Raw genomic sequence first — 24,248 nt, forward strand, 5'->3', positions numbered from 1 at the left:
AAATCGTTAAGAACCAGATGTATTTATTCTTCCTTCTGACCTTTAAATTTATATCTCAAGTCCCCACAGATGATTGTCACCCATTTTACCATTTAAATCACTTTTTAATTCTTGTATTTTATATATATTCTGTATCTTTCTGATTAAAATTTTTACTCATTGTAGAGATTTGGAAAATTCAGAGGTATCTAAAAGTATCTAATTGCATATTATAGGACTGTCCCAATGTTTTAAAATTCTCTTCTAAAATGTTATTTTAAATGGCTGTATAATCTTTCATTAGGATAAGATGAACATGATTTAATTAAACAGTCCCTGTTTTAAACATTTTGGTTGATATCAATTGTTTGCTATTATAAGCAACAATGTGACAGACTTTCTCTCATGTTGTGTGAGGACCCTGGTTGTATGAGAATTGCGTAGCCCTGCAGGAAAAAGACCTTCTTAGAGACTATACGACAGTGGTTCTCTGGGAGCTGGTGGAATGCAGATTCTGGGACCCCAGCCAGGAGGTTCTGATCTCTCAAGGCTGAGCCTGGGCAGGTGCTCCTCTTTTTGAGAAACGCTGATACTATCTCTCCTTGGATAATACTTTCTCTTCTTCTGGTTACTTCCTTACTCCCTTCTCAATATTAACCCCCCACTCACAAAATGAGCTGATTTCTGAGTACCAAATTCAAATTGGCCCTGGTGAAGAGAGCTACTCATTTTTAGCCTCAGTCTTTTATTAATTTAGGTGACTGCTCCATCTCTGCAGTTCCTCGTTGGCACCTCCCCACCCTGACTCCCACTTACCCCGCCTCCACCCACCCAGGGTCCACACCACAGCCAGGAACAGCTTTTTATGCTGCCAATCAATGATGTCATTTCCCTCCTCACTACAAAACCCTCCCCTGTGCTACCACAGGCCACCCAGCTTCCCTCACACCCTCCTTTCTCTCTCTCTCTCTCTCTCTCTCCAACTGCACTGGCCTGCTCATAGAATGCTGCCTCCTCAGAGAAGCCCTCCGTGATACCCCGATCTAAATCACTTCTCCCAGCCCAACCTCTGGCTGCTCCCTTTTCTTTTCTTTCACAGCACATCACCATCTATAAAGGCACGATTAGTATCCCTACTTCACCACTAGATCCATGAGACTGGCCCTGAGACTAATTATTCATCACCAGCATACCTGGCTCTGAGCAGCACCAGTAAGAGGCAGTACTCTAGGAGGCAACCGACATGGGCTCTGGGGTCAAAGGGCTAAAATTCAAATCTGAGTTCTGCTACTTAGGACCTGTGTGACCTTAGGCAAGTTACTTAACTTCTCTGTGCCTCCATTTTCTCCACTGGGGATTATATGGGATCACTGGATAGATTTGTTGTGAGAATTACATGAAAGAATCCACAGAAGTGCTTAGAACCACATCTGGTACGTAGAATGCACCCAATACAGGATAGCTTTCTAAAAGGAAGCAATCAGTATGCTTTGTTAAATAAATAGAACACAACAGACTTTTGAGTTGCGTCTTTTCTCATCATCACTGCCCCGCACCCCAGCCGAAGCATTAGCCCCAACAACCTCCCTGCAGCCCGCTCCTTGAGAGGGCTCTACTTCTGCCCTGAGAAATCTGCTGAATACATTCTCCCTTCCATATTATTAGTTCCAGCTTTGATCCTTTCGTCATGTCACTTCCTAAAATGTGTGCTCATGTGCCAAGCCCCTGCTCTTCCTTCCTTTGAGTATTTCCTGAAATGTGACCTCCTCCGAGGAGCCTTCTTTAAGTGGAACTGAGCTCATCATTCCATTCTCTGTTTCCAAGAAGTAAGTTGAAGGTTGTTGTTTGAGGTTCCAAAGCTATAAATCTTCTGAGCTTTTCCCTGGCTGCATGGTCTCACCATTGCAGGGCAGGTGGGGTTTCCCCTGAAGAATGTGAGTCTAAGAAGGTAAAGGGTTTGTTTAACTTGTTCTGTATACATTTCACACAATGCCAATCCGCATGGATGCTGAATAAATGTGACTTGATGATGATTTAATTACTTTGTCCATGCCAGGAATAGAAACCATGAACTCTTAAATCTGTTTCCCCCCCCACATTGCAATATGTTTCGATGCTGAGTCTATTATGAGACTGGTTTTCTGCGTGTACTTTCACAAAAGGATAAATACAAAAGAAAGAGAAATTACATGAAAATATCAAATTAATAAAATTATTTTCCACATCATGAGTCCAAAGATACCTTTAGAACAGCAGTGCATTGTATCAGTGCTTCATTTAAAGTTTAATTGCATATGCTTTACGGGTTATTTTGTAAATCTAAAATAGATAACCAAAGCATGTCAATACTCATTTTTAAAGTACTTGTTGTATTCGGTGCATGCACCATTATGGAGAACTTACACTCAGAGCAAAAAGATTTGTAGCGAAGCATATGACCTTCTTCCCACTACAATGACCATCCCCTAATTAGGCAATGCATCTGATAGTCATTAACAGGAATGAGATAATGAATCACTTTCTCTCTTCTTTGTTAATTTGCTGTAACCAAGCGGCTAATGGATGTCAGAGCTGAGTGATTGCACTGATTATAGTGATTTATAGTTGCAACAAAACAATTTAAAACCATTCTGATTATTCATGTTAAAGATGCTTTATGTTTTGTTTACTAAATGTTTTATGTCCCCCTTTCTCCTACCCCTAAAGTATGGTCCCCCTCCTACTTTGCCACTTTTGACAAAAAAAAACCTCTTCCTGGAAAACTTGAAAGTTGTAGGCTTTTTTTTTATTGTTTTAAACTAAGCCATTTCATTTTGTTTATTTTTTCTCTATATATATCTATATATCCAAATAGATATATAGATATAGATAGATGGATGTAGAAATAGATATACAAAGTTTACCCAGTAGAAACAAAAAGCCTTAGGGGTAGAAACAAAACTTCAGTGGTGCCTAGTTCAAAAGAAGGCAGAAATGAGAGGAAATCAGGCAAACTTCAAGCCACTTACCTTGGGGCTTCCAGTCCCGTCCTCGCCCTCCACAGACACATCAGTAGCCAGAATCTCAGCTTTGATGGTATCCAGAGCCCTGAGAATCCAGCTGTGTTGCCGTTTGATTTGCCTCTGCAACTCCTTCCACTGGCTTGCAATCATCCGCAGCATGTCCTTCAGCCCTTCTCCAAAAGGAGGGGAAAACACAAGTTACAGACTTGACTGCATTTTTTACCCAGCATTGTCTTTTAGCCAGTAAATTAGATGAATATTTCAAATAGTAAGCTTAATTTTAAACAACCCTTATCATCACCTGCCATATAAGCATTTGTCCCCAAGGAGAGGGGCTGGGGATTTTTGCCTTCACATAAGGCATAAGGACACAAAAAAAATGGGATCACCACATAGATGCATGGTTGGGGAATCGACTTAGCTTCAGTATATTGACTAAAAAAAAATGCATGTCGAACAAAAATTACTAACGCTAAAGCTTCACATTTCAAAGAAAAGGCCCTGTGTGTATCTGTGTGGAGACTCCACAGTGATCAGAAATATGTACAGAAATAGGTGAAGTGAATTCGATGAGGAATATAGTAAATGGACCAGAATTAAGACAGCAGTCTTTTGCGTTAGCATGTCCGATTAATGCCGCTCTTCCCTTATTTAGCTGTGGTAAGCTCAAAGCAAGAGCCAAATTATAATTCATCCTGTCTTATGGTCTTTTACTACCAGGATAAGTATAACCAAATGACAAAACTATTTTTTATTTATAATCTGTTCCTCATAAATACATTAATACTGGGTAAGAGTTGATTTAAGGCCAAAACTCTGCTAATGCAATGACCAGCAGAAAAACATGCAAAATGTTCATGTGTGCGGATTGGCAGGGAAATAATGGGATATATCTAGACCGCCTGCCTTATATCTGTAATGATATCTATAAGTACCCTAATGCATATGCATTATAACTATTGGCACAATTCTCATTCATTATCTTAATGTTATTTCCAGAGCACCTACATCAAAAAGCATGTCAATGTGAAGTTTTCAGGAATGTGATTTCTATTGAAACTTGGGTGAACGGCAAGCCCAAAATAAAATGAGCAGCCCATTTGGAGGCAGTATTTCATCTTATAAGCATCACAGCATTGTATGCAGTATATGAAACATTTATAAATCTTGAAGGTCAATCTGATAATGTAAATATTAATAATACATAAGGAAGTGAATATATGCAGTAATTTACAGCAATGCTTCTTCATTCTTAATAGTCTGGAGACATAAAGGCTTGCAATATTTCAGGAGGATTTACCTGCTTTGTGAGATGCAATAAGCTCGAGAAGTTGGTGTCCTTCCTCCTCCACAGCTTCCTTGAGAGCACAATGACTGTCTACATTCAACTTAAAACTCTGCAAGGAAAAATATGAGCATCAAACCCTGGCAAGGCAGTTAAACATAAAACATCCATACAAAATGACTTGCTACTTTTTATCAAGAACCACACAGCCCAATTTAGCCAATAGACAAACTAATTTGCAATACTAAAAGCTATTGATATTTGGGATCTGGGCTCAAAATGTTTCCATTAGATTAGCAGAGTGCATCTGTTTGGAAACAGCTGACAAATCTAGAAATTCATTAGGTTTTTATGAAGAGTCACATCCCGTAGGCTGTATCAGGAGTAGCAGTGTTCTATAAAATACACTGAATTTCTACCAGCACATATGAGCTCTTTTCTTCACTTTTTAAAAATGTTACTGATAGCACTATTTATGAAACGATAAAAAAATTGGCAGCATAAAATATATTAGCCTTATGTGCATATATATAAATCCATTAATAGAGTAAGGTTTGGATTCAGCTGTTTCTCAGATATCACACAAACCAGGGAATATCAAGGTGGATTGAGGTGCTGTACTGAGGAGTCAAATGCTTCCTAAATCTCTGATTTTTAAAAGCTTATTTCTTACCAATGTGACTCTGCTTGAAAAATGAATACATCAAGCACATCAGGGGCATTTTTCACTCATGACAGTCATCCAAAAACCAAAAACCGCTGGTATGACTGAATCCCAACTCAGAGCCATTTCTTTCAGGAAGCCTTCTCAATTGCTTTACATGGAGTTACATACTCCCTTCTCCCTGCTCCTTACATGTGTTTCTACCATAGAATTTATCATCTGTATTCTGCTTTATTTCTATACTTGGCTACCAAATTATAATCAGTTTTAAAGAAATGCCAGTTTCACATTCATCTCCAACTCATGTCACACACAAGATGTTCAATAAATTTGCAGAAATAATGGATATCCATCGAAGTGGATCAATAGCACTCTCTGAAGGGAGAGCCTTCCATTTAGGTATTTCAAGAAACACAGGTGGTTTTCCAGATTCCCCACCTCTGGAATTTTAGAAGGCATTCCAACCATAGGAGGTCCAGTGGAGAGTAATCATAGTAACCAGTCTGTTGAGTCAATGGCTAGTCTTCAGGGCAAAAATCAATTCCTTCAGTTGACTAATTAGAACACAAATTTGAAATACTGTGCACCAAATGTTGGCTTCTCCATGACAGAGCTCCAAAATATATAACATATTTTGCTGTCACTGAACACTCATTGAGCACAGTACTAAGCTTGGTGTTAAGAATATTTAACAGAAGTTCATGATACAGACCCAGTTAGAATGTAATTTGGATGAGGTTAAACCACCAAAAATTGTGAAATTAGGTATCATTGTATCATTCATTCATCCATTCATTTAGAAGCCATGCATCGTGCCTGTTCTGTACACTGGACTGAGTAATACTGACTTAAGGGGTTTAAAAATGGTCTCTGGCATCAAAGGGCAACTAAACATGTTACTAGAAGAACAAAGTACAGCCTGAGTCATCTTGGATTTTCAGTACTGAATCTGAGCTCTCTTTTTCTTAGTCGAGGAAAGGGGGTCTTCTTAAAGCTGAGAAGAAAAAGCAGATTAAAAGAAACTGGATATGAAGGAGATAGGGATAGACGGATCAGACCATGAATTATAAAGATAAGAATTTTGACTAAAAAAAAATTTTGACTCCAAAATGATGAACCATTTCATCTGACTAGAGGCATAAGAAACAGTAAAGTTTTAGCCAAACACGACAGAAAGAAAACAATATTAAGTTTCCCCACAGGCTGTTGACTCTTTCTTGTATTGTCCTCTTTCAGCTACAGGTACATGATTGGATAAAATAAAGTATGGCAAAGTATGGGAAGCCTAATGCTTCTGGTCAATACAAACACTATGAGATCTATGAAAAATTAAATATTTATTTATATATTTATATTTTGGCTACATGTACTTTTTGCCCCTACGGTAGAAATCCTCAACTTTGAAGCAATGCCATGTGGAATAAGGTTCATGTATGTTTCAGGGAGAAGGGACAAGGAAAAGAAAAACACTTGAGATCAATGTGAGAGTGCCACAATTTAGGAGGAAACCTGTCCTAGAGATTTCCTTATAACTGTAAATTTAGCCTAGTGCTCTCTCTGATTCTCTGTTTACTTACAACAGACTTGTGCTGAATGGTTAGTAATCATGAGCTTCTGAAGAGGTGCATCAGGCCTATGTCTCAGAGCAAAAGAGAACCTAAGGACCTGTGAGTAGGTTGGATAATTTGACATAATTGAAGCCAAGAGTATAGAATAGATGCAGCTGGGTCTGGTTCTGCCTCAAGAGGATATGGAAGCATTTGATTAGGAAAGTGGAAAAGATGAGGTATTCATTATTAGGAAAAAGATAAGCTGATAAGCTTGATGCTGTAGAAAAGACCCATTTAATATACCTATTATCCAAATGGTACAATATTGCTTGATTTTCAGGTGCACCTATTAACCATTAATAATATCAACTAAGGAATTCACAATGGGCCTCTGAGAAGGCAGCCGAACAGGCACATTAACAAAATTGTCAATGAAATTTCTGGCTGCTAAAGGATTCTGTAATAAGCTCTCCCCATTCTGCCCCCACCTCTTCCTTAGGGAAGGAAGCTTAGATGAAAGGGTTTTATTTTCTTTCTTCTTCTTTTTCCTTGAGCCTGATACTTGGACACATTTCCATTCTTGTGCTCCTAACACAATCCCTCGGTGATGCCTTATATCCCTCTGCAACATCCACAGCATTCCCTGAAAATGCACAGCATCCTCTGAAGAAATAATTTATGGCAACAACATTGCCATAGGTGGGTACCACATTCCTATGTCACTGATTATGTGAAATTCTTTAAATATGAGTAATCTGGGTTCTATGAGACACCAGATCTTTTTTAGTGTCTTTTTAAAGCAGCATGCAATTAAACATCTAGAAGAGAAGAACTAAGGAAATGGAAAATACAGTGACTGAGACAAAGGACTGGATTATCAAAGAGATGATACATCAGAGGCTGACCAATGGGTATTTCCATACCTGCAATCTCTAGCTTCACCAACTTAGATAGATCTGGGTGCATTACTCCTTGGCAGGATCGAAATTTGGGTAAGCATACCGATTGTACTTTGACCATGATCAGACTTTACAGAACAGATAAAATACTACATCTAATCCTATTCTATTCAAATTTCTGAAGAGCCCCATTTGATGGGAGTATGGCAGTCATGTGGACACAAAATGGAATCAAGGAAATGTATGCCTTGGTGGACAAAACTATGACAAAAGTGAAGAATGATTACTCATGAGGACTCATAAGAACAGCTATGGATCTTCTGGTACAGGAAATAGTGGGAAAGACCATACTCCATTCAGAGGCTTAAGGATCCAAAGTGGCTCAGCCTTAGCGGCATTGTATCGTCAACACAGACTTTCAATCATCCAATGAAATACTGTTAATGTCTGCCAGGTCCACTGAGGTCCATGAGTTTGGGGATGTTGGTGAACAATCAAAGAGGACGAAAAAGAGTTATTGCATCTTTTCTGGCCAATTTCAGGTTTTTTTAAGGGTGTAAATTAATAGATATTTCCTGGGCAGTCTTTGCCAGGCTTAGAGATAACAAAAGGTAATAACACACAATACACAATCCTGGCACAAGCAGCAAATAGTCTTTTGAGTAAAAGAGATTAAAAAAAAAAAAAAAGCCAGTAGCCTTATATGACCCAGCATAGCATAAATGTGGAATTAGGATTTGGTGTCTAATAGAGAGTGGTGGGACCTTAAGCAAACTGAAGAGTAATATGCCCTACCCACCGAGATTTTTTTTTTTTAATTAAAGTATCATGCTGGCCAAGTAAAACCAAGACTGTGGGCTGTATTCTGTATGAGTGTGGTAAGTGCTGGATAGGTGCTGTGGGATCCCAAGCTGGGCGCCAGGTTCTGGAGAGCCTTGCAGGGAGCTTGTGGAGAAAGGACGAATTTGTGTGCAGGCCTGAAGATAGCATTTATTGTAGCAGGAAGTGGGAAGCCACAAGCAGCTTGGTGTGGTTGGGACAGGGCATTAGCAGGAGAGGTGGAAGCTGTGGCTATATGTGGTCATTAACTCCAAGGGCCATGAAAGAGTCAGGGAAGAAGATGCCAGCAACACTGGAGAGGGACGGGTGCAGTTCTGTGTTCTAGAAAGCTCTCTCTGGTTGTTGTGCAGAGTTGATTTTAAAAGGGCAGACTGGAGACAAGCAGGCCATTTAGGAGGCTGCTATGGTAATACAGGCCAGATGTTTCTGCAGGCTCACAATTTTTTTAATTAAAAAAGGTATGCTTTTCTTTTAAATGAATGAAAGAAGAAAAAAATGGAGAAAATCTTCTGTCTTTTTAAGTTTTTCTCAGTATGTGAGAGCAGTGTGTGCCAGAATTTAGTTCTTTGGCTGTTCTGATGATAAATACCAGAGGTTATTAGTCAGGAGTCTCCCAATGTGAAAGACATATTGAACTGATGAACTTTTACTCCCACTGTCATTTTAAAGAGATGGTATATATGCTGATGAATAAGGCACTTGATGACACTTTTTCTTCACACAAAAGGTTTTTACTACCCTAAGAAAATGAAAACTTGCTTTTTTTTTTTTTTTACAAGGGCAGGAGGAAGAATGTGTGTTCAGTCAGAAAAGCAGAGGCTTAAAAAGTCACCTGCTACCTGCCTCGGGCCATCTCCACCCGGGCTCCACTCTGAGCCATGCTTACGCCATCCCGTTTTCCTGCAGGGGCTCTTGGTGAGGAAGAAAGCCCCGAGCCCCTGGGTCACGCCTGGCAGGTCCTCTTCTCCTCTCCCCAATGCCATCGACAGAGGATGATCATCTGGTCCTCAAAATATAAAATATACCTTGCAAATGCCATATGTGCCAAGAATTGAAAGATTTTTATGAGTAAACAGTTCTTTGTTTAAGAACCTCCTAAAAACTTGACAAGGCATTATATAGCCATTCAAGTGAAGATTATGAAATCACATGAAAAACACACAGAATGTATTACAAGCCCCAAAAACGAAGATTCAGGATTGAGTCTGTGATGGCGGCACAGCTATGTAAATGAATAGTCCCAGTGCACAGAAACAGAAGACCGCGAGGAAACACAGCAAAATGTTAACATCATTTGCGCAGGGTAGGACTTGGAGTTAATGTAGTCTGGTCTCATGGAATGTGTTCTCAGTGCTTCGGCTTTCTACAACGGAAGATGAAAATACTACTACCTTCTAGGTTATTGTGAGAATTAGAGATAATGATTGTAAAGCACTGAAGCAGAGCCCGGAAATAAGTGGGACCAAAGAAAAATCATTATGACTTTTAAGTTCATTTTCTCTCTTTTCCAAACGTGTTCTGTAGGAAATGGTACTTTATGGCGACTTCAGGCGACAAGGAGCACTTACTGTTGAGGCTCTCTGAACTCTGCAGGTGCAGAGAGCGCATGGTCTTTGCTTCAATGTCACCGCCCAGCATAGGCCTGCCCACAGGGGGCGCCCAAACATAGATGCTGCTATCTGAGATTTGGAGCAGAGGCTGCGAGGACAGAGAGGTCAACGATTTGGGGCTTCCTCTTGCCTCAAGTGCGTGCTCTTGGGCGAAGCATCTAACCCTTCTGGGCTTCTGTTTCTTTATCTACAGTCCAGGCATTTGGACTCAATATTTTCCAGTCCTTGGACGCGTTGATTTTATCTTTCAGCCAGATGGTTCAGGATAGGTGGCTTGAGAGACTTTTTATTTATTCTAAACTAGGAAATTTTCAAAGGGGGAAGAATCCCAAAGGCCATCTAACCATTCATCTACCCCAGGGCAGCTCTGTCCCTCAACCATCCCGGGCAGATGTGGTCATTCTATTTTTAACTATCTCCAGGGAAGTTTCTTCTAACTTCTCATCCTGAGTCCACAACATCTCAGGAATTTGCAGCACGAGCTTTCCTCTGCTTCAGATTCTTTTGCCAAGTCATCTCTCTAGTGTGGGAGTTGGAAATCAGAAACACTGTGAGAATACGCCAACAAAATCCACACGTCCAATCAATCATCAAGCCCTGCCAATTAATTTCTCCATCCTCAACCCTTCCATATTGACTAACACTGCCTCTGAGTCAGGCCCCCAACATCATTCCTTGCCAGGTTGACTTTGACAGCCTTTGGTCATAGCCCCTCAAAACTGCATTTATTCCTTATTTGTGGCATGCCTGTGAAGGCGCAGGCATTGTCCTAAGCATGTGGGATGCGGCTGTGAACAAGGTAAACATAGCCCCTGACCTCACAGAGCTCACAGTTGAATGGGGGGTGGAGGATGTGCATCTTATAAAGAGGCAGTTGCAATTGCCTGTGTCAAGGAGGCCATGACATCTTGTGGGTGCTGGGGTCAGCATGGACTCTGGAGCTGGACGGCCTGGGTTCAAATCTCAGCTCCTCCATCACCCACCCACTGTGTAACTGTGGGGAACCTCTGGGGACTCAGTTTGTTCAACTGTAAAAAGGAAGAAATGTTAACGCCCACTTCATGAGATTGTTGTGAGGAAGAAATGCCTTTTTACCAGTAGAACACAGCCTGGCATATCATAATAGCTCAATAAAAAACACTGTATCACACAGAAAGTCCTGCCTCCAAAACAACTCTGAAAAAGATGCTCCTTCTCTTAAAGTCCTCCAATAGCTTCCCAGTAGTGTAGGATAATGTCCAGCCTCTGGCATGACCTACAGAGTCCTCTAAAAACCCGAAAAAGTCCGCTTCCCAGGTCCCACGTCTGTCTTGAAATGCACCCGAATTGCTTCAAGTGTCCAGTTTATGCCAGCCATCTCGCTCCTCCGAGATTCTGCTCTTGCTGGTACCTCTGGTAAGGACTGGTATGGACAGTCCTCCCCTTCCCCTGACTAACCCCTGCTCATTCTTTAAGATTCATCTCAGGGGTCAATCTCTCTAGCAAGTTTTCCCTGACTTTCTTCTATCCTCCCGGTTTGCACATTTTCCTAAGTATCCCCAGTACCTGTGCAGAGCTCAAACCATTACTTGCTACCATGTTGGATAACTAACTGGTGATGTGTGTGCTTCCTAGCCATGAGCTCCTTGAGTTCCTTCTCACTCATTTTTGAATCCACAGTGCCTGGCACACAGAACATGCCTAACAAATGTGCAGGGAACAAATAAAGATTCATACCAAAAACCTTCCATGTAGCTTTCAGACTGCACATGGCACTTTGGGAGATGTTGGTGCAGTCACTCTTCACTTGAAAGTGGTTGATAAATTCCCCAAATTTTACTCAGTGAACACCATGTAAATGAGCTGTCATGTTCCTTCACTTACAAAATTACTTGCCAATTACACTTAGATGATCCCAGTGTAATTGCCATGTAAACTGTACTCTGGCCGAGATAGCCCAAATCATCAATTTAACTTTACCCTCTCATCATATGGTACTTACCACATAATTAAATAAATGGTCAGCCACCACCACAATTGTATATATCCCCAAACAAAATGAAGTGGCTACATTTGTCACTAATTTATCAGTTATGACAACATGCAACACACCTCCAGGTATAATATCAGAAGCTTAAAAAATTTAAAAGCACTATGTACTCTTGAGAAACAAATTCCAAGTTTATGATCAAAAAGAGAAGCATTATAAAAACTTTGTTTTCCTTAAAGAAGAAGAAGAAGAAGGAGAAGGAGAAGCAGAAGGAGAAGCAGAAGCAGAAGCAGGAGGAGGAGAAGGAGAAGGAGAAGAAGAAGGCGGCAGCGGCGGGCACCAAGATATAAAGACAAAAAAATCCTCGTTCCTCCTAAGGAGACTTTCTTCCTGAAACCTCAGATAATAAAAACATCTCCAAGCATTTGAAGGTGAGTTTCGCTCTTCAAACAAATCACAATTTCTTTCAAATAAACAGTTGCATTTTTCCTGTGTGTGGAAGGCAAATGTATTTTACTGTGGTTGACATTCTTTCCTGATTGACTTGCTAATACTTCATGCAAGAATTAGATACATGGGAGAGACCCTAAATGCTGACAGTGCCTCTTAGTAACCACATTTTCACTTGCTTTTCTGGATGCCACCTCCACACCTAGCACAGGTAATCACATTGACTTCCCAGCATGGCCACATTAGGCCAAACGGATTTTCAAACAGAGGTTCTGTCTAAAGGGACCATTTGACTTCCAGAACACACTGCTCTGAGGCTCTGATTGAAAAAGAGGTCAATGCTGGCCCAAATATCACTCTGCCCCCTGCAGTGGAATAATTGATGCGCAGCAGCCCCTCCAGATGTGGAGTCACCGAGGTGATGGACGGATAGAAGTATATTATTCACATGTACATCTGCTAATATACAGGTCCCAGTGCAAACACCAAGACTTAAGAATATTATGTGGATTTAGGAGAATCCCTGAAGGACTCACTTCCATTAAAAATTTGTTTGGCAGCCTGGGGCAGATCTATTCCAACTCCCACATGCTTCGCGCATTTGAGAGGGGGGAACCAAACTGCTTTAAAAATAAATTTAATAAATTTTGTAATGTCAAATCATTAACATCCTGTCTAGTCATATCGTCTTCGTATTTTGAAAGAGCAACATTAACCTGTGGAATTTTTTTGGAAACCTTTCTAATATCAGAGTTAACACTTTTATTTTCCTTGGGTTTTCTGCCAAAGGGAATGAATTACATCCTGAAAACAGGCGAAAATATTCCAATTTTTTCCCTCAACAGGCATTTCTCTTGTCACAAATACACCAGACAATACCCAGAAAGCTCTGTGACCAGAGTCCATTTTGGTTTGGAAATAGTAGAGGAAATAATTTAACTCGCAGACATTCCCAGTTATGGTTTGCTGGTTTACGATACTAGTTATAATTTGCTGCCTGTGATGGTTGCTCCTACAAATGCTCATTCATTCATCTAGCAGCTATTTTTAGTACCTATTATGCACTTGCAAAGCTTGGTGTCAGAGGAGACAACAAAGAGACCCACAAGCCATCCCCTCAAGTAGGTGACAGTCTGCGTGGATAGGCAGAAATCCAACCTCTCTAGGGACACCTGAGCTTCTCAAACCACATATTCTTCTCAGGTCTCCCCGGAAAATGCTCACGATTCCCCCCCAAATGAACCAAGTATCCTCACCTACAACGTGTTTATTTGATCTTCACAACAATCGTCAGTAGCTTTAACAGGCACTTTTCTGTGTCAGATCTGTTTCAAGCCTGAAACTCTTACCTTAATACCACTTATATTGAGTGAACTGCTTCAAGATTCCAAAATTCCATGTGACACAGTAGGTAAGTCAGATCCGCACATGGGTCTACACAGGAAGAGAGGCGGGAAGTGACAGCACCCTGGCTCAGGTGAGTTAGGTCACGCACTGGCTTCTGTCCATACAGGCTCCTGCAGCCTGTGCTGGAAGTTTCATGGTACAAAGCCAGTCTGCAAACATTCTCTTCAGCACTTAGCCTATCACTGCCCTAAGTAGGAAGTGCTTAATAAATGCAGTGTTTCCCTGGTACCCTAATTTAAAACAACCATTCCATCCCCCAAACAGCAATAAACAAAATAATAAATTGGTGAAATGTTTAGCAATTTTCAATTTTCAAACAATGATGAGAACTGCTGGGTGTCATGGCTCACGTCCTCAAACTGAGTCAGGCCAAAAGTATATTCCCAGGTGCTTTGAACGGTTCAGGAATCCTTTTAAACTGAAAACCGAAGACAATACTATTTGTCTCCTAGATGTACAGAATTAGTTCCAGGAGCCAAGGAACAGGGTCCAGGACTTCTACATGGCCAAAACGAGCCTCCCGTCCCCATACATCAACATCAAAATGCTTGCATGCTGATGAAGGCCCCGCAGAGCTTTCCATTCCCCAGCCACCAGAGGAAGTAACTCAAGTCTGGGAGTTGAGTATTTTAAATCCCCCAAAGAGAAGTAATGCTGCTCCCTATGAAACTCTCAGCTATTCACCTGAAGCTGATGGGAATCAAGGGGAACAAGCAAATGGAACTTCAAAGCTCCTACGAGGCCACCAGCCCTGCTCAGCATGGCTGAGGGAAGTGGCGGCCAAACTCACACAGCTCAGGCTTTTGAAGTCTAACCGACTGCCTCCCATTAGCTGAGCGATACAGTCGCTGCAGTCCCGTGGCAGCCGCTGGTCTTGTGAAGCTCTGCCTTCTTGGTCCAGGGCTGCCTATCATCTCAGCAGAGAAAGGTAGCCGGGGAGAGGTGGGCGCCGCCGGGAAGCGGAAAAAAGGAAAGCCCATCATCTCTTAACTTTAAGCAATGAAAAATGGAGCAGAGGTGGAGATAGGAGGGCAAGCAAAAGAAAACCAGCTGAGCGTATTTGGGAAAATTTTCGTATATGGCTAAAAACTCTGTGAGAAGTATATTGTTTTGTTTTTTAATGAAACAAATGAAAGCTATTTAATAAAAAATACGATATAACACAAAGTTCTAAGAATATAGATGATAAATGCATGAAAGTATCTGTATGGCGATTTTGTTAGCCAGGAACATTACCAGTTTAATCCAGTCTATCTTTATAAGTACTTAGGGTAATGACACATTAAGGAAAAATTTTCAAACCCTTCAAGGGTACCAAGATTATGAGAACTGTCTGCAGGATTTAGGTGCTTCTCTGCCACCTTGTGGTAGCCCCCTCAAATTGCAGGTACCAATCCAAAAAAGAACAACGAAGTTCTAGAAGGTGGGCTTTAAAAGCTACCCCTATAAACACATACTCAACCTCTGTGCACACATAAACATGGACCCTACTAACTTTTCCAGACCTGTAGCAAAAGCTGTCCCTAGAGTATGATGGACTTTCATTACCTGGGGGCCCTGAGCTGCTGCTAACAACAGACACTAATGAGACAAGGAGGAGACTTTCAACTAATGTTAAAAACAACAACAACAACAAAAAAACACCTGAATGGTCACTGCAGTATTATTCGCAAAAGCATAAATAAGGACGTGGCTTAAATGGCCATCATCATGGGAATGATTACATAAATTGTGGTGCATCCACACAATAAAATATTAAGGAGCTGCTAAAAGTAAAATGGGTAGTAGATCTTCATGTACTGACAGAAGGATGTCTGAGATATCTTTAGATACAAAAAGCAAGTCATTGAACATTTAAAAATTCTTAAAATGTATGCACTTTTACATAAAGAGGTCCAAAAGGATAGAGAACTATTTATGCAAGTTATCAAAGGGATGGTAAGACTTTTCACTTTTATTTTTACCCTCTTTTATGTGGTTTTAATTTTTTTCCAGTGAATACAATGTTTTCCTTTAACTAGTTCCATAATATCAGCAGCTGCATGAAAGATGAAGTTTCCTTCACCTTCAGCACATGCCCCCCATGGTCACTGAGCTTTTGTAACATCTGCCCCCTCTTTCCCACGTAAATACTCCTTGTGATGTTCACATTCCCTAGTTCCACATACCCCCAGGTGGCCCTAGAGCTTCAGTCCCACTCTACACAGACAAGCTTTCTGCCAATTTTCACACTCTTCAATACATTCAAATCTCGGTCAGATCTGTGTCAGTTGTGGGGTGGCAGGCCTTGCTGTGCTATTGTCCAAGAGGTTAGTAGCCTAAGGGGAGAGTAGGGAAGATGAAATAGACCTTGGCAATGAGGTTTCTGACCATTCAAGAGAGAACATCAAAAAGAGAACTCTGATCCATCCCCCTCTCGCTAATCTATCCACTCTCCTCTGTTCTTACCTACCTTCCACCTAATCCTGACCCACATCCTCTCCAGTTTTCTCATGGTTAGACATCACTTCATCCATGCATTCAACAACAACCTCCCTGATCTTAGGCTTGTTCCACCCATGCCTAGGTAAGCAAGCTCCCTGGAACACACTGGTCTTTCTAGACTAGAATCTGAACATGCTTTTGACACAGGCAGAGATCTGTTGCCTGCTTATCAGCCAGGCCTTGATGTCTGTTGAACCCTGGGTTCCTCAAACTGTTGAGATATCCATGTTCTTTTGGAACAGAATCCCCCTCTTAACATACTTTCTATTCACATCACAGACCAGGGACTCATTTCCTTAATATATACAAAACTCCCATAAATCTTGAAGCAAAAAGCCAATGACCCAACAGAAAAAATAGGCTAAGAATATGAGCAGACAGTTCTCAGAGAAGAAATACAAATGACTCCTAAAAATATGAAGAGGTACTCGACTCTACTTAAAATACAAGAAATACAAACTAAACTACAACGAGATGTTATTTGTAACTATCAAAGGGACAAAGATCACCAATGTGATAACATACTTCATAGCAAGGATGTGTAGATGGAGGCATTCTCATGCCCTGCTGAGTATAAACTGGTACAACTGCTATCAAGGACAATTTGGCAATACATAAAAATTGTAAATGTGTATAACCTTTGACCCAGAAATTTCACATGTAAGGTATTTACTCCAAGGATATACTTACAATGATGCAATATGATGAATACCCAAGGATATTCACTGAGGCACTGTTCATAATTTTTAAAAAGACTGCAAAGAACCTAAGTTTTCATCAATAAAGAACTAGTTAAGTGAATTACGGCATATTCATAAATGGAACACTGTGCAGCCATTCAAAAGGATAAAGTAGTTCTACATTTACTGATTTTGAATTATTGGTAACATAAGACAAGGGAACAAAGTTAAGTACACATATGCATTTGTTTTCAAATACCTTGAATAACTCTGAAAGAATATAAAGAACCAAGGAAGACTGGTTGACTCAGAGGAAGAGAATCAGTAACTGGGGGGACAAAGGTAGGAGGCTTACTTTTGAGTTTCTACCTTTTTATTACCTTCCTTTATTTACCTTTAGAATTTTGTGTAACATCCATATATTCGTGAGTCGTCAACAACAACAACAACCACATCTTAAAAAACAGATAACGCTGTCTGTACCAGCATATCTTTCAAATGTTATACTCAAATCCATTTTCCATTATGCTCATAGTTATTCTTTCTCTAAGCCATGGACCTCATCCAGTTAATCGATGTCAAACTGACCCTACCCAATGGAATTTACAGTGGATTCATGTCATTCTCCTGTTTTAAAATAAAATCAAACCCTCAGAGAATCCCTTTGTTCCCAGAGAAATGTTCAACCCATTAAAAAGACATTCAATCTCCTTCACCATCAGCCCCAACCTGCAAGACCCCAACCTGGTCTCAGCCACACCGGATGGCTCACCACATCTCCCTTACCTGCCCATAAAATTTCCTCCCATCTCCATCTCCTCTCCTCTCCTCTCTATCCAAAAAATTATATATGGCCTGCGAGGTCTATATCCAATTATTTCTTTGAACCTTCTTTACTCTCAGGAAGAACCAATGAAACTTCTCTCTGTGCTCCTAACAGTACTTGGCTTATCCTACAAGAAGTTTACTGCTCAAAATTATATTACATTTATCATGTACGGCTCTATAGGGGACTACATTTAATCTATGGTCATCTCCCTTAGATTGCAAATCCCTGGAAGAAAGAAGCCAAATGCATTCATCATGTATTCCTAGCACCTACATAATTGCCTGGCATACACAATTGTATGCCAGTTATACCCCAATAAAGCTGTTTTAAGAAGAAAAGTAGACAGAGGTGAGGAAAAAGGGAATCTGTCCAAGAATATATGTATACAATACTGTTTTAAAAGTGGTTTTCGAAGAAGAGGGATGCTCAGTACTCACAAAATACCTTTCCAGAATGACATTTTCCTGGCATTCATCATGTATTCCTAGCACCTACATAATTGCCTGGCATACTTGTGCTACACAAGTATATCATGCCTGATATACATGAACTCCTCATCACCATTTCTCCCCATGTTTTCTCATTCATCAAACTGAATTAAGAGTATTGTTCCTCCAACGCTATTTCTATGTGACTGGTTAATGTTTGCCCAATATGACATGGTACTACCTATGCAAATTTATCTCCCAAGTTTAAGCCAGGCCCCCGTGCTTAGTTCTTTTTCCCAACGCTTGCACAGCTGTCTGGAGTCAGCTAGACTTTGCTTTCTCCTACTAGATATCTGATTGGCTATAGATGTAAAAAAAAAAAAAAAAAAAAAAAAAACCTGCTGGTTTGTTTTCCTGCAAGTGGTTTTATATGATGTGGCGCCCATTTGGTGAGTTAGGCATGCATAAAAACTACTTGGGAGATCAGAGGTATCTTGTCAGAAGCAAATATGGATGTGGAATGAAATCTCTAGAGGGAGAAGTTGCTGTCCTGCTCTGCTGCTTTACTCATAAGTACTCTCACTCTGAAGATATTATGAATTCTCATAAAGGAAAACAGCTAAATAGTCTGCCCAGAACTATTTATGATGCTTCTATTTATGATGCATCTAGTCAAATGTAGCTTTTGGTGACTTCTGTTTCTTTAGCCACTAAGAAAGGTGATGAGAGAAACAACCTAAATGTCCGTCAACAGGTGAAAGGATAAACAAATTGTGATAAATCTGTACAATGGACTCTTACTCAGCAATCCAAATGAATAAGCAGTTGAAACACGCAACATCAAAATAGGTGAAAGAAACCGGGGGGTGGGAGGAGATGAAAGACAGAGAGAGAGACAGAGGACAAATTTTGTTTGACTCCATTTATGTAAAATTCTAGAAAGTACAAAATAATCTTCATAGTAACAGAAAGCACATCAGTGACTGCTTAAGGGTTAGGGAAAGGCCAGGAGGGAAGGGAGGAAAGAATTACAAAAGAGTCATGAGGAAGCCTTTGGAAGTGGTGGATACATTCACTATCTTGACTGTGAAGATGGTTTTATGGGTGTATGCATTTGCCAATTTGTCGAAACTTGTAGATGTATATATTTTAAATATATACAATTTATTGTATGCCAGTTATACCCCAATAAAGCTGTTTTAAGAAGAAAAGTAGACAGAGGTGAGGAAAAAGGGAATCTGTCCAAGAATATATGTATACAATACTGTTTTAAAAGTGGTTTTCGAAGAAGAGGGATGCTCAGTACTCACAAAATACCTTTCCAGAATGACATTTTCCTGAGAATGTCATTTTCTAGGAAGACAGGAATTGTATTTTTGAAAGGAGCATCCGGGTTGCAAGCAGATGATTAATTATCATGGAAAATCATTGATGTATCATCGCAATTTCACAGTATTTCTTTTTTTTTTTTTAAAGATTTTATTTATTTATTTGAGAGAGAGAGAATGAGAGAGAGCATATGAGAGGGGGGAGGGTGAGAGGGAGAAGCAGACTCCCTGCCGAGCAGGGAGCCCGATGTGGGACTTGATCCAGGTACTCCAGGATCATGACCTGAGCCGAAGGCAGTCGCTTAACCAACTGAGCCACCCAGGCGCCCCACAGTATTTCTTACAGTTAAAATAAAGCTCCTTCGTATCTCTCATAAAGGTATTGTGAAGCTTTAATTGATTTGTGTTGGTAAAAACCCTTGGTTACCGTCATGGAAAATAATTGAATTAAGTATCAAAATATAAATGTACAACTTTTGTTATTGTTTTTATGTTTGTTTTTCTTTACAAGAACAGGATGCCAACTCTTCTAACCCGTTGTTAAACCAGGGAAGACACTGAAGTCGGGGGCTCGCATGTCTGTTGATTTAATGTTAAATTATAGAATCTACAGAGGTGTTTAAAGAAACTCATATAGCTATCTCCGCATACTGGATAATCTTGTACATACCACTCGCCCACTCAGTAAGGAGCAGTAATGACTTATGCAAGTTCAATTCAAGGATATAAATCTCTGGGCTTAGTTGTATACTTTCTTTATGGGAAGGCAGACATTCTTTTGCCTTCTTTTGAGAAGAATAACTTAATATTAACTTAGCACCACAGTAAGGAAATACAGTAAAAAATATAAATGACAGTATCGATCAAGAGGACAATGTAGACATTGTCCTCAGAGACACAGAGTAACTCAGTTTGTTGGAGAGACATTTAAACAACAGGCTATATCTAGAGTAACAGACACTGCATGCAGCTCAGCAGTGACTTAGTAATTGTCCATAGTAAGTATCACTGCTGATCCATGCACACTACGTCTTCACTAACTGGTAGCCAGTATTATTCATAATTTCAGAAGTCAAAGTTGTGATTGCAACTTAACATTCACTGAGCAGGTCTGGAGAGCAGAGTACCTCACTCTTTGCAAAGCAGAGATAAAGATGTTCCTATGTTATCTCTCTTCCAACCAATACAATTAAACATGATAATAGAGAAAACTCATTTCAAGAAAGTGTTGATCAGTAGGCAACAACAAGGTTATTCTTTAAGAGATAAACATTTTAAGGACTCTTAGCTATGGATGTAGCATAGAGACTCACAGCAAAGGGGATGGTGGGGTCCATGTTTTGGATGAGACTGTCACTATGAGGCAGGTTTATGTACATGCAATTCATTATGGGCAGCTGTAAAGAGTTTGGCAACTTATTAGGGCTAGAATACAGTAGTCACAGACTACATGTGGCAATTTACATTTAAATGTAAGTTAATTAGAATTAAAAATTCATTTCTTCAGTTGCTTTAGCTGCATTTCAAGTGCTCAGCAGATGCGTGTGGCGAGTGGCTCCCATGTTGGACAGTGCAACCTTGAATATTCCATTCTCACAGAAAGTTCTAGTGAATAAGGGTGGGCTAGAATGAGGCAGAGGCCAACACAGGGATGCTAAAGAAGGAACTCTGTAACAGGGACTTGAGAACGACGAATGTACAACTGTTTACAAAGAGGCCTCGTTGCTCAACTCCCAAAGAGAAGCGAGACCCTGGTTCATACTCTCTTAGCCTGGCTTTCAACAAACAACCTAGAGTTAAAGCACTCTTTATGTCCTCATGCCCTCTGGGACCTCGAAAACTAAATGTGTATTTTCCATAAAATATTAAATCAGGAGAAATTAAGACAGCACACTTAATGTGAAATAAAGTTCATATACTCCTGTTTAAACACAGATTAGAATTTCTGTCAGAACAATGCCAGTGAAAAGTTGACATTCTAATTAATACAATTTACATTATAAAGCACTGAATATCTTTATCTTCCTATTATGAAATGCCCTCTTTAAAAAAAAAAAAATCAAGGCTTTACTGAATAGGGAATTGAGTACCAAGGGCAATATTTAAAAACCCATGTACAAGAGAGGTGGTTAGGGTCACTGGCATTTTTACACACCATCAACCCAGGTCTCTAAAAAGGGAAGCAATACACTCATCCTCTTACACATAGTTTTGTCATCTTTTATCATCCACAAAACTATTTTCATGCAGCAATAGGATTTTGAGGCTGTTTTACTTGCAATGATATAAAACATACTGCAAACTGCAAACACCAAAAGCCTAACACATCCTCGCTCTCCTTCCCCTCTTCTCCCCTGTCTTCTCCCTCTCTCTCTCTCATTCTCTCATTTAACATCACAGGGAACCGTCAGGAAACCTGTGAATTTGCACACATGTAGGACTCCCACACAATGTTTATTCAATCCAAATTCTGAGTGTGTAAGAGGGGCAGAAAATCAACCCCACAGTTGGGTACCCAAGGATTCGTGTTCATTGCCTTTGTCAATTTTATGCTATCGGTGAAAGGAATAAAGATGAGATCCTTAAAGCCTGAATTTTCATTTCCTATGACAACGTGCTTTTTCTTCATGCTTTATCACACTCCACTACTTGGTTTCCACCCCTTCATAATTGATATCGGCCATTTGAAGCATTCAGTAAAAACCTCATGAGGTTCATCAAATGTCCCCCAGTCTATAATTCTTGCTTCTAACATATTCAGAAGCATATTCATCCAAGTATTTTCAGCTTCCCCTCCATGGTTTTCCCTGTGCACAGGGACGAGTGTAATGACAGTTGTATTAATTATATGCTGAAAAAATCACATAGCAGCAAAAATGATGGAGATCATCATTTTAAATATTTTATTAAAATAACCCAGTGTAGAACAGATAATGTAGACCCTCTTGATAATGAGAGGTTCATTAATTTTACAAGAATTCTAGAAAGCTTAGAATGGTCATCAAAATTATCTCTTTCATTTATTTGTTCTTTCAGAAGAGGAAAAACCTTCAATCATAGCTTTAGAGAACAAGAGTCGAGCAAAATTTCTAAGGTATTTTTAAGTTAATTACTTACCTTTCTGGGAAAAGTTTTGAAAAAAATAGCTTGAAATACGAAGGATTTAAATTTCATAGTATATTACTTGAAATGCCTGTAAATTTTCAGCTTCTGCAGTTTACCCCATTAAAACTTGGTTTCATTAGCATATAATGACTTCTGATAAATAAAATTGATATTCCCCATAAACAAACAAGCAGTGCCTTAAAATACTTCCATTACAAACAGCAAAAGTAACAGTCTCGCCTACCAAGTGTGTCTCCAGGTACAGCTTAAGGCCATCCGTCTCTGCTTTAGGGGGTGTCCAATTCTCAGTGGTTTCCATGGCTTCATTTAACCACTGAATGAATTCATCCAGCTTGTTTACAAACCCCTTTGTGACAGAAAAGAGAAGGGGGGGAAAAGGACAAGAAAAGCATGTTAGTTGATCATTTCTTTAAAGCCAATCTGAAAAATTCCAAACCTCATGGAGGATAAAATTGATACCACTGCCTTCCCATTCTAGTTCCACACTGTGGAATGGAATTTCCACTGTTCCTGACACTGAAATCTATCAAAATAGAAAGACATTGTGCATGACTCCCTCTCAGTTTTTCCCTAGGAACATTTTTTTCTGAAGAATTTGGATTGTCGGGTGTCTTTATAAAGGTGTCCTCTGATCATCAAAACATTTCTGGTGTCTGACAAGTGCCCCCTCACCAAAAAATCAGGTCAGGCCTGTGAGGAGCACTCCCTGGCTTTGGGGGATAAAAGCATTCCCATAAAGATGGTGTTCTTTACTCAGAAGCCAATGGAGTTGAGTTGCCTTAACTGAACTACAAATCTATTTTTAAATCACATAAGTGTTTAAAGGGATTTGGATGAGTTCTACTGACAGCCCAACTGTCTGTGGCTGAGCCTGGGTTCTTAGAAGCAAGGAACGGCAGACCAGGTGGGATCAATGAACAAAAATGTAAACACCTGACTCTGGGTGTGTCCCGCACATAAAGAAATATTCTTGGCTAGGAAGCACAAATAACAATAATCTTGCAATTTTTCAAATAGTGGTTCTAAAAATTTATTGACCATTTAAAAGAACACATCTGTAGAAACGGAAAATGTTTTGAAAAAAATGAAAGCCCAGCTATGAACCTAAAGGAAAGAAATGGGGCTGGGCGCTTGATTTCCACGTCTAGGTAAACAGCACCACCTGGAGGTCAAAAGGAGCAAGGACCGGCTTCTACATTTGTACTCGCTGAAATGGCTTGGGATGCTATTTCCCTATTACACTTAACCTGTTCTTCAGATTTGCCTTTTGATCAATTTTGATTAATATTTTTAATGCTTAACTGAGGATATCCTGAGACCGAATTGAGAATAGGTGAAAATTCATTTTCTTTATCGTGCTTCTCAGAAGCTAGGCTTCTGTTACTAAGTTTTCTCCTAAATAATAGTTTAAGATTTATAACCCTTTAATCCCCACAGTTGATTGGCCTCAAAATGATTATTTAAAAAAAGAGAAAATGGGACTGAGAAGGGTGGTAAAGAGAAAGGCAGACAAATAACACTCAGAAACACATTCCTGTCTGTCCAAGGGAGATAGAGCAGAGATGTGGGCATGGAGGCCCACGGAGTCCATCAGACTGTCCCACCACACTCTGGGATGTCGCCAACCCACGTGGAGCTCAGCCAATCATCCCACCTGGTAGAGCATCCTCTATTTTCACATGCTGCTAAATGTTACCCAAAGCTTTCCCTCCTTTATC

General features: G+C 40.0%; 1 protein-coding gene across 1 annotated transcript in view; it reads right to left on the minus strand.

Annotated features, from left to right (window-relative positions):
- Positions 1-24,248, minus strand: part of AKAP6 (A-kinase anchoring protein 6) — a 367,046-nt gene that overhangs the window by 211,376 nt on the left and 131,422 nt on the right. The window contains exons 4-6 of the mRNA XM_021695522.1: positions 22,754-22,876; positions 4,282-4,378; positions 2,988-3,151 (exon numbers count right to left, since the gene is read on the minus strand). Of these exons, the coding sequence (XP_021551197.1) occupies positions 2,988-3,151; positions 4,282-4,378; positions 22,754-22,876 (384 nt within the window). The remainder of the gene's footprint in view (positions 1-2,987; positions 3,152-4,281; positions 4,379-22,753; positions 22,877-24,248) is intronic.

The sequence above is a fragment of the Neomonachus schauinslandi genome, chromosome 9 (genome assembly GCF_002201575.2).
Source record: "Neomonachus schauinslandi chromosome 9, ASM220157v2, whole genome shotgun sequence".
NCBI lineage: Eukaryota > Metazoa > Chordata > Mammalia > Carnivora > Phocidae > Neomonachus > Neomonachus schauinslandi.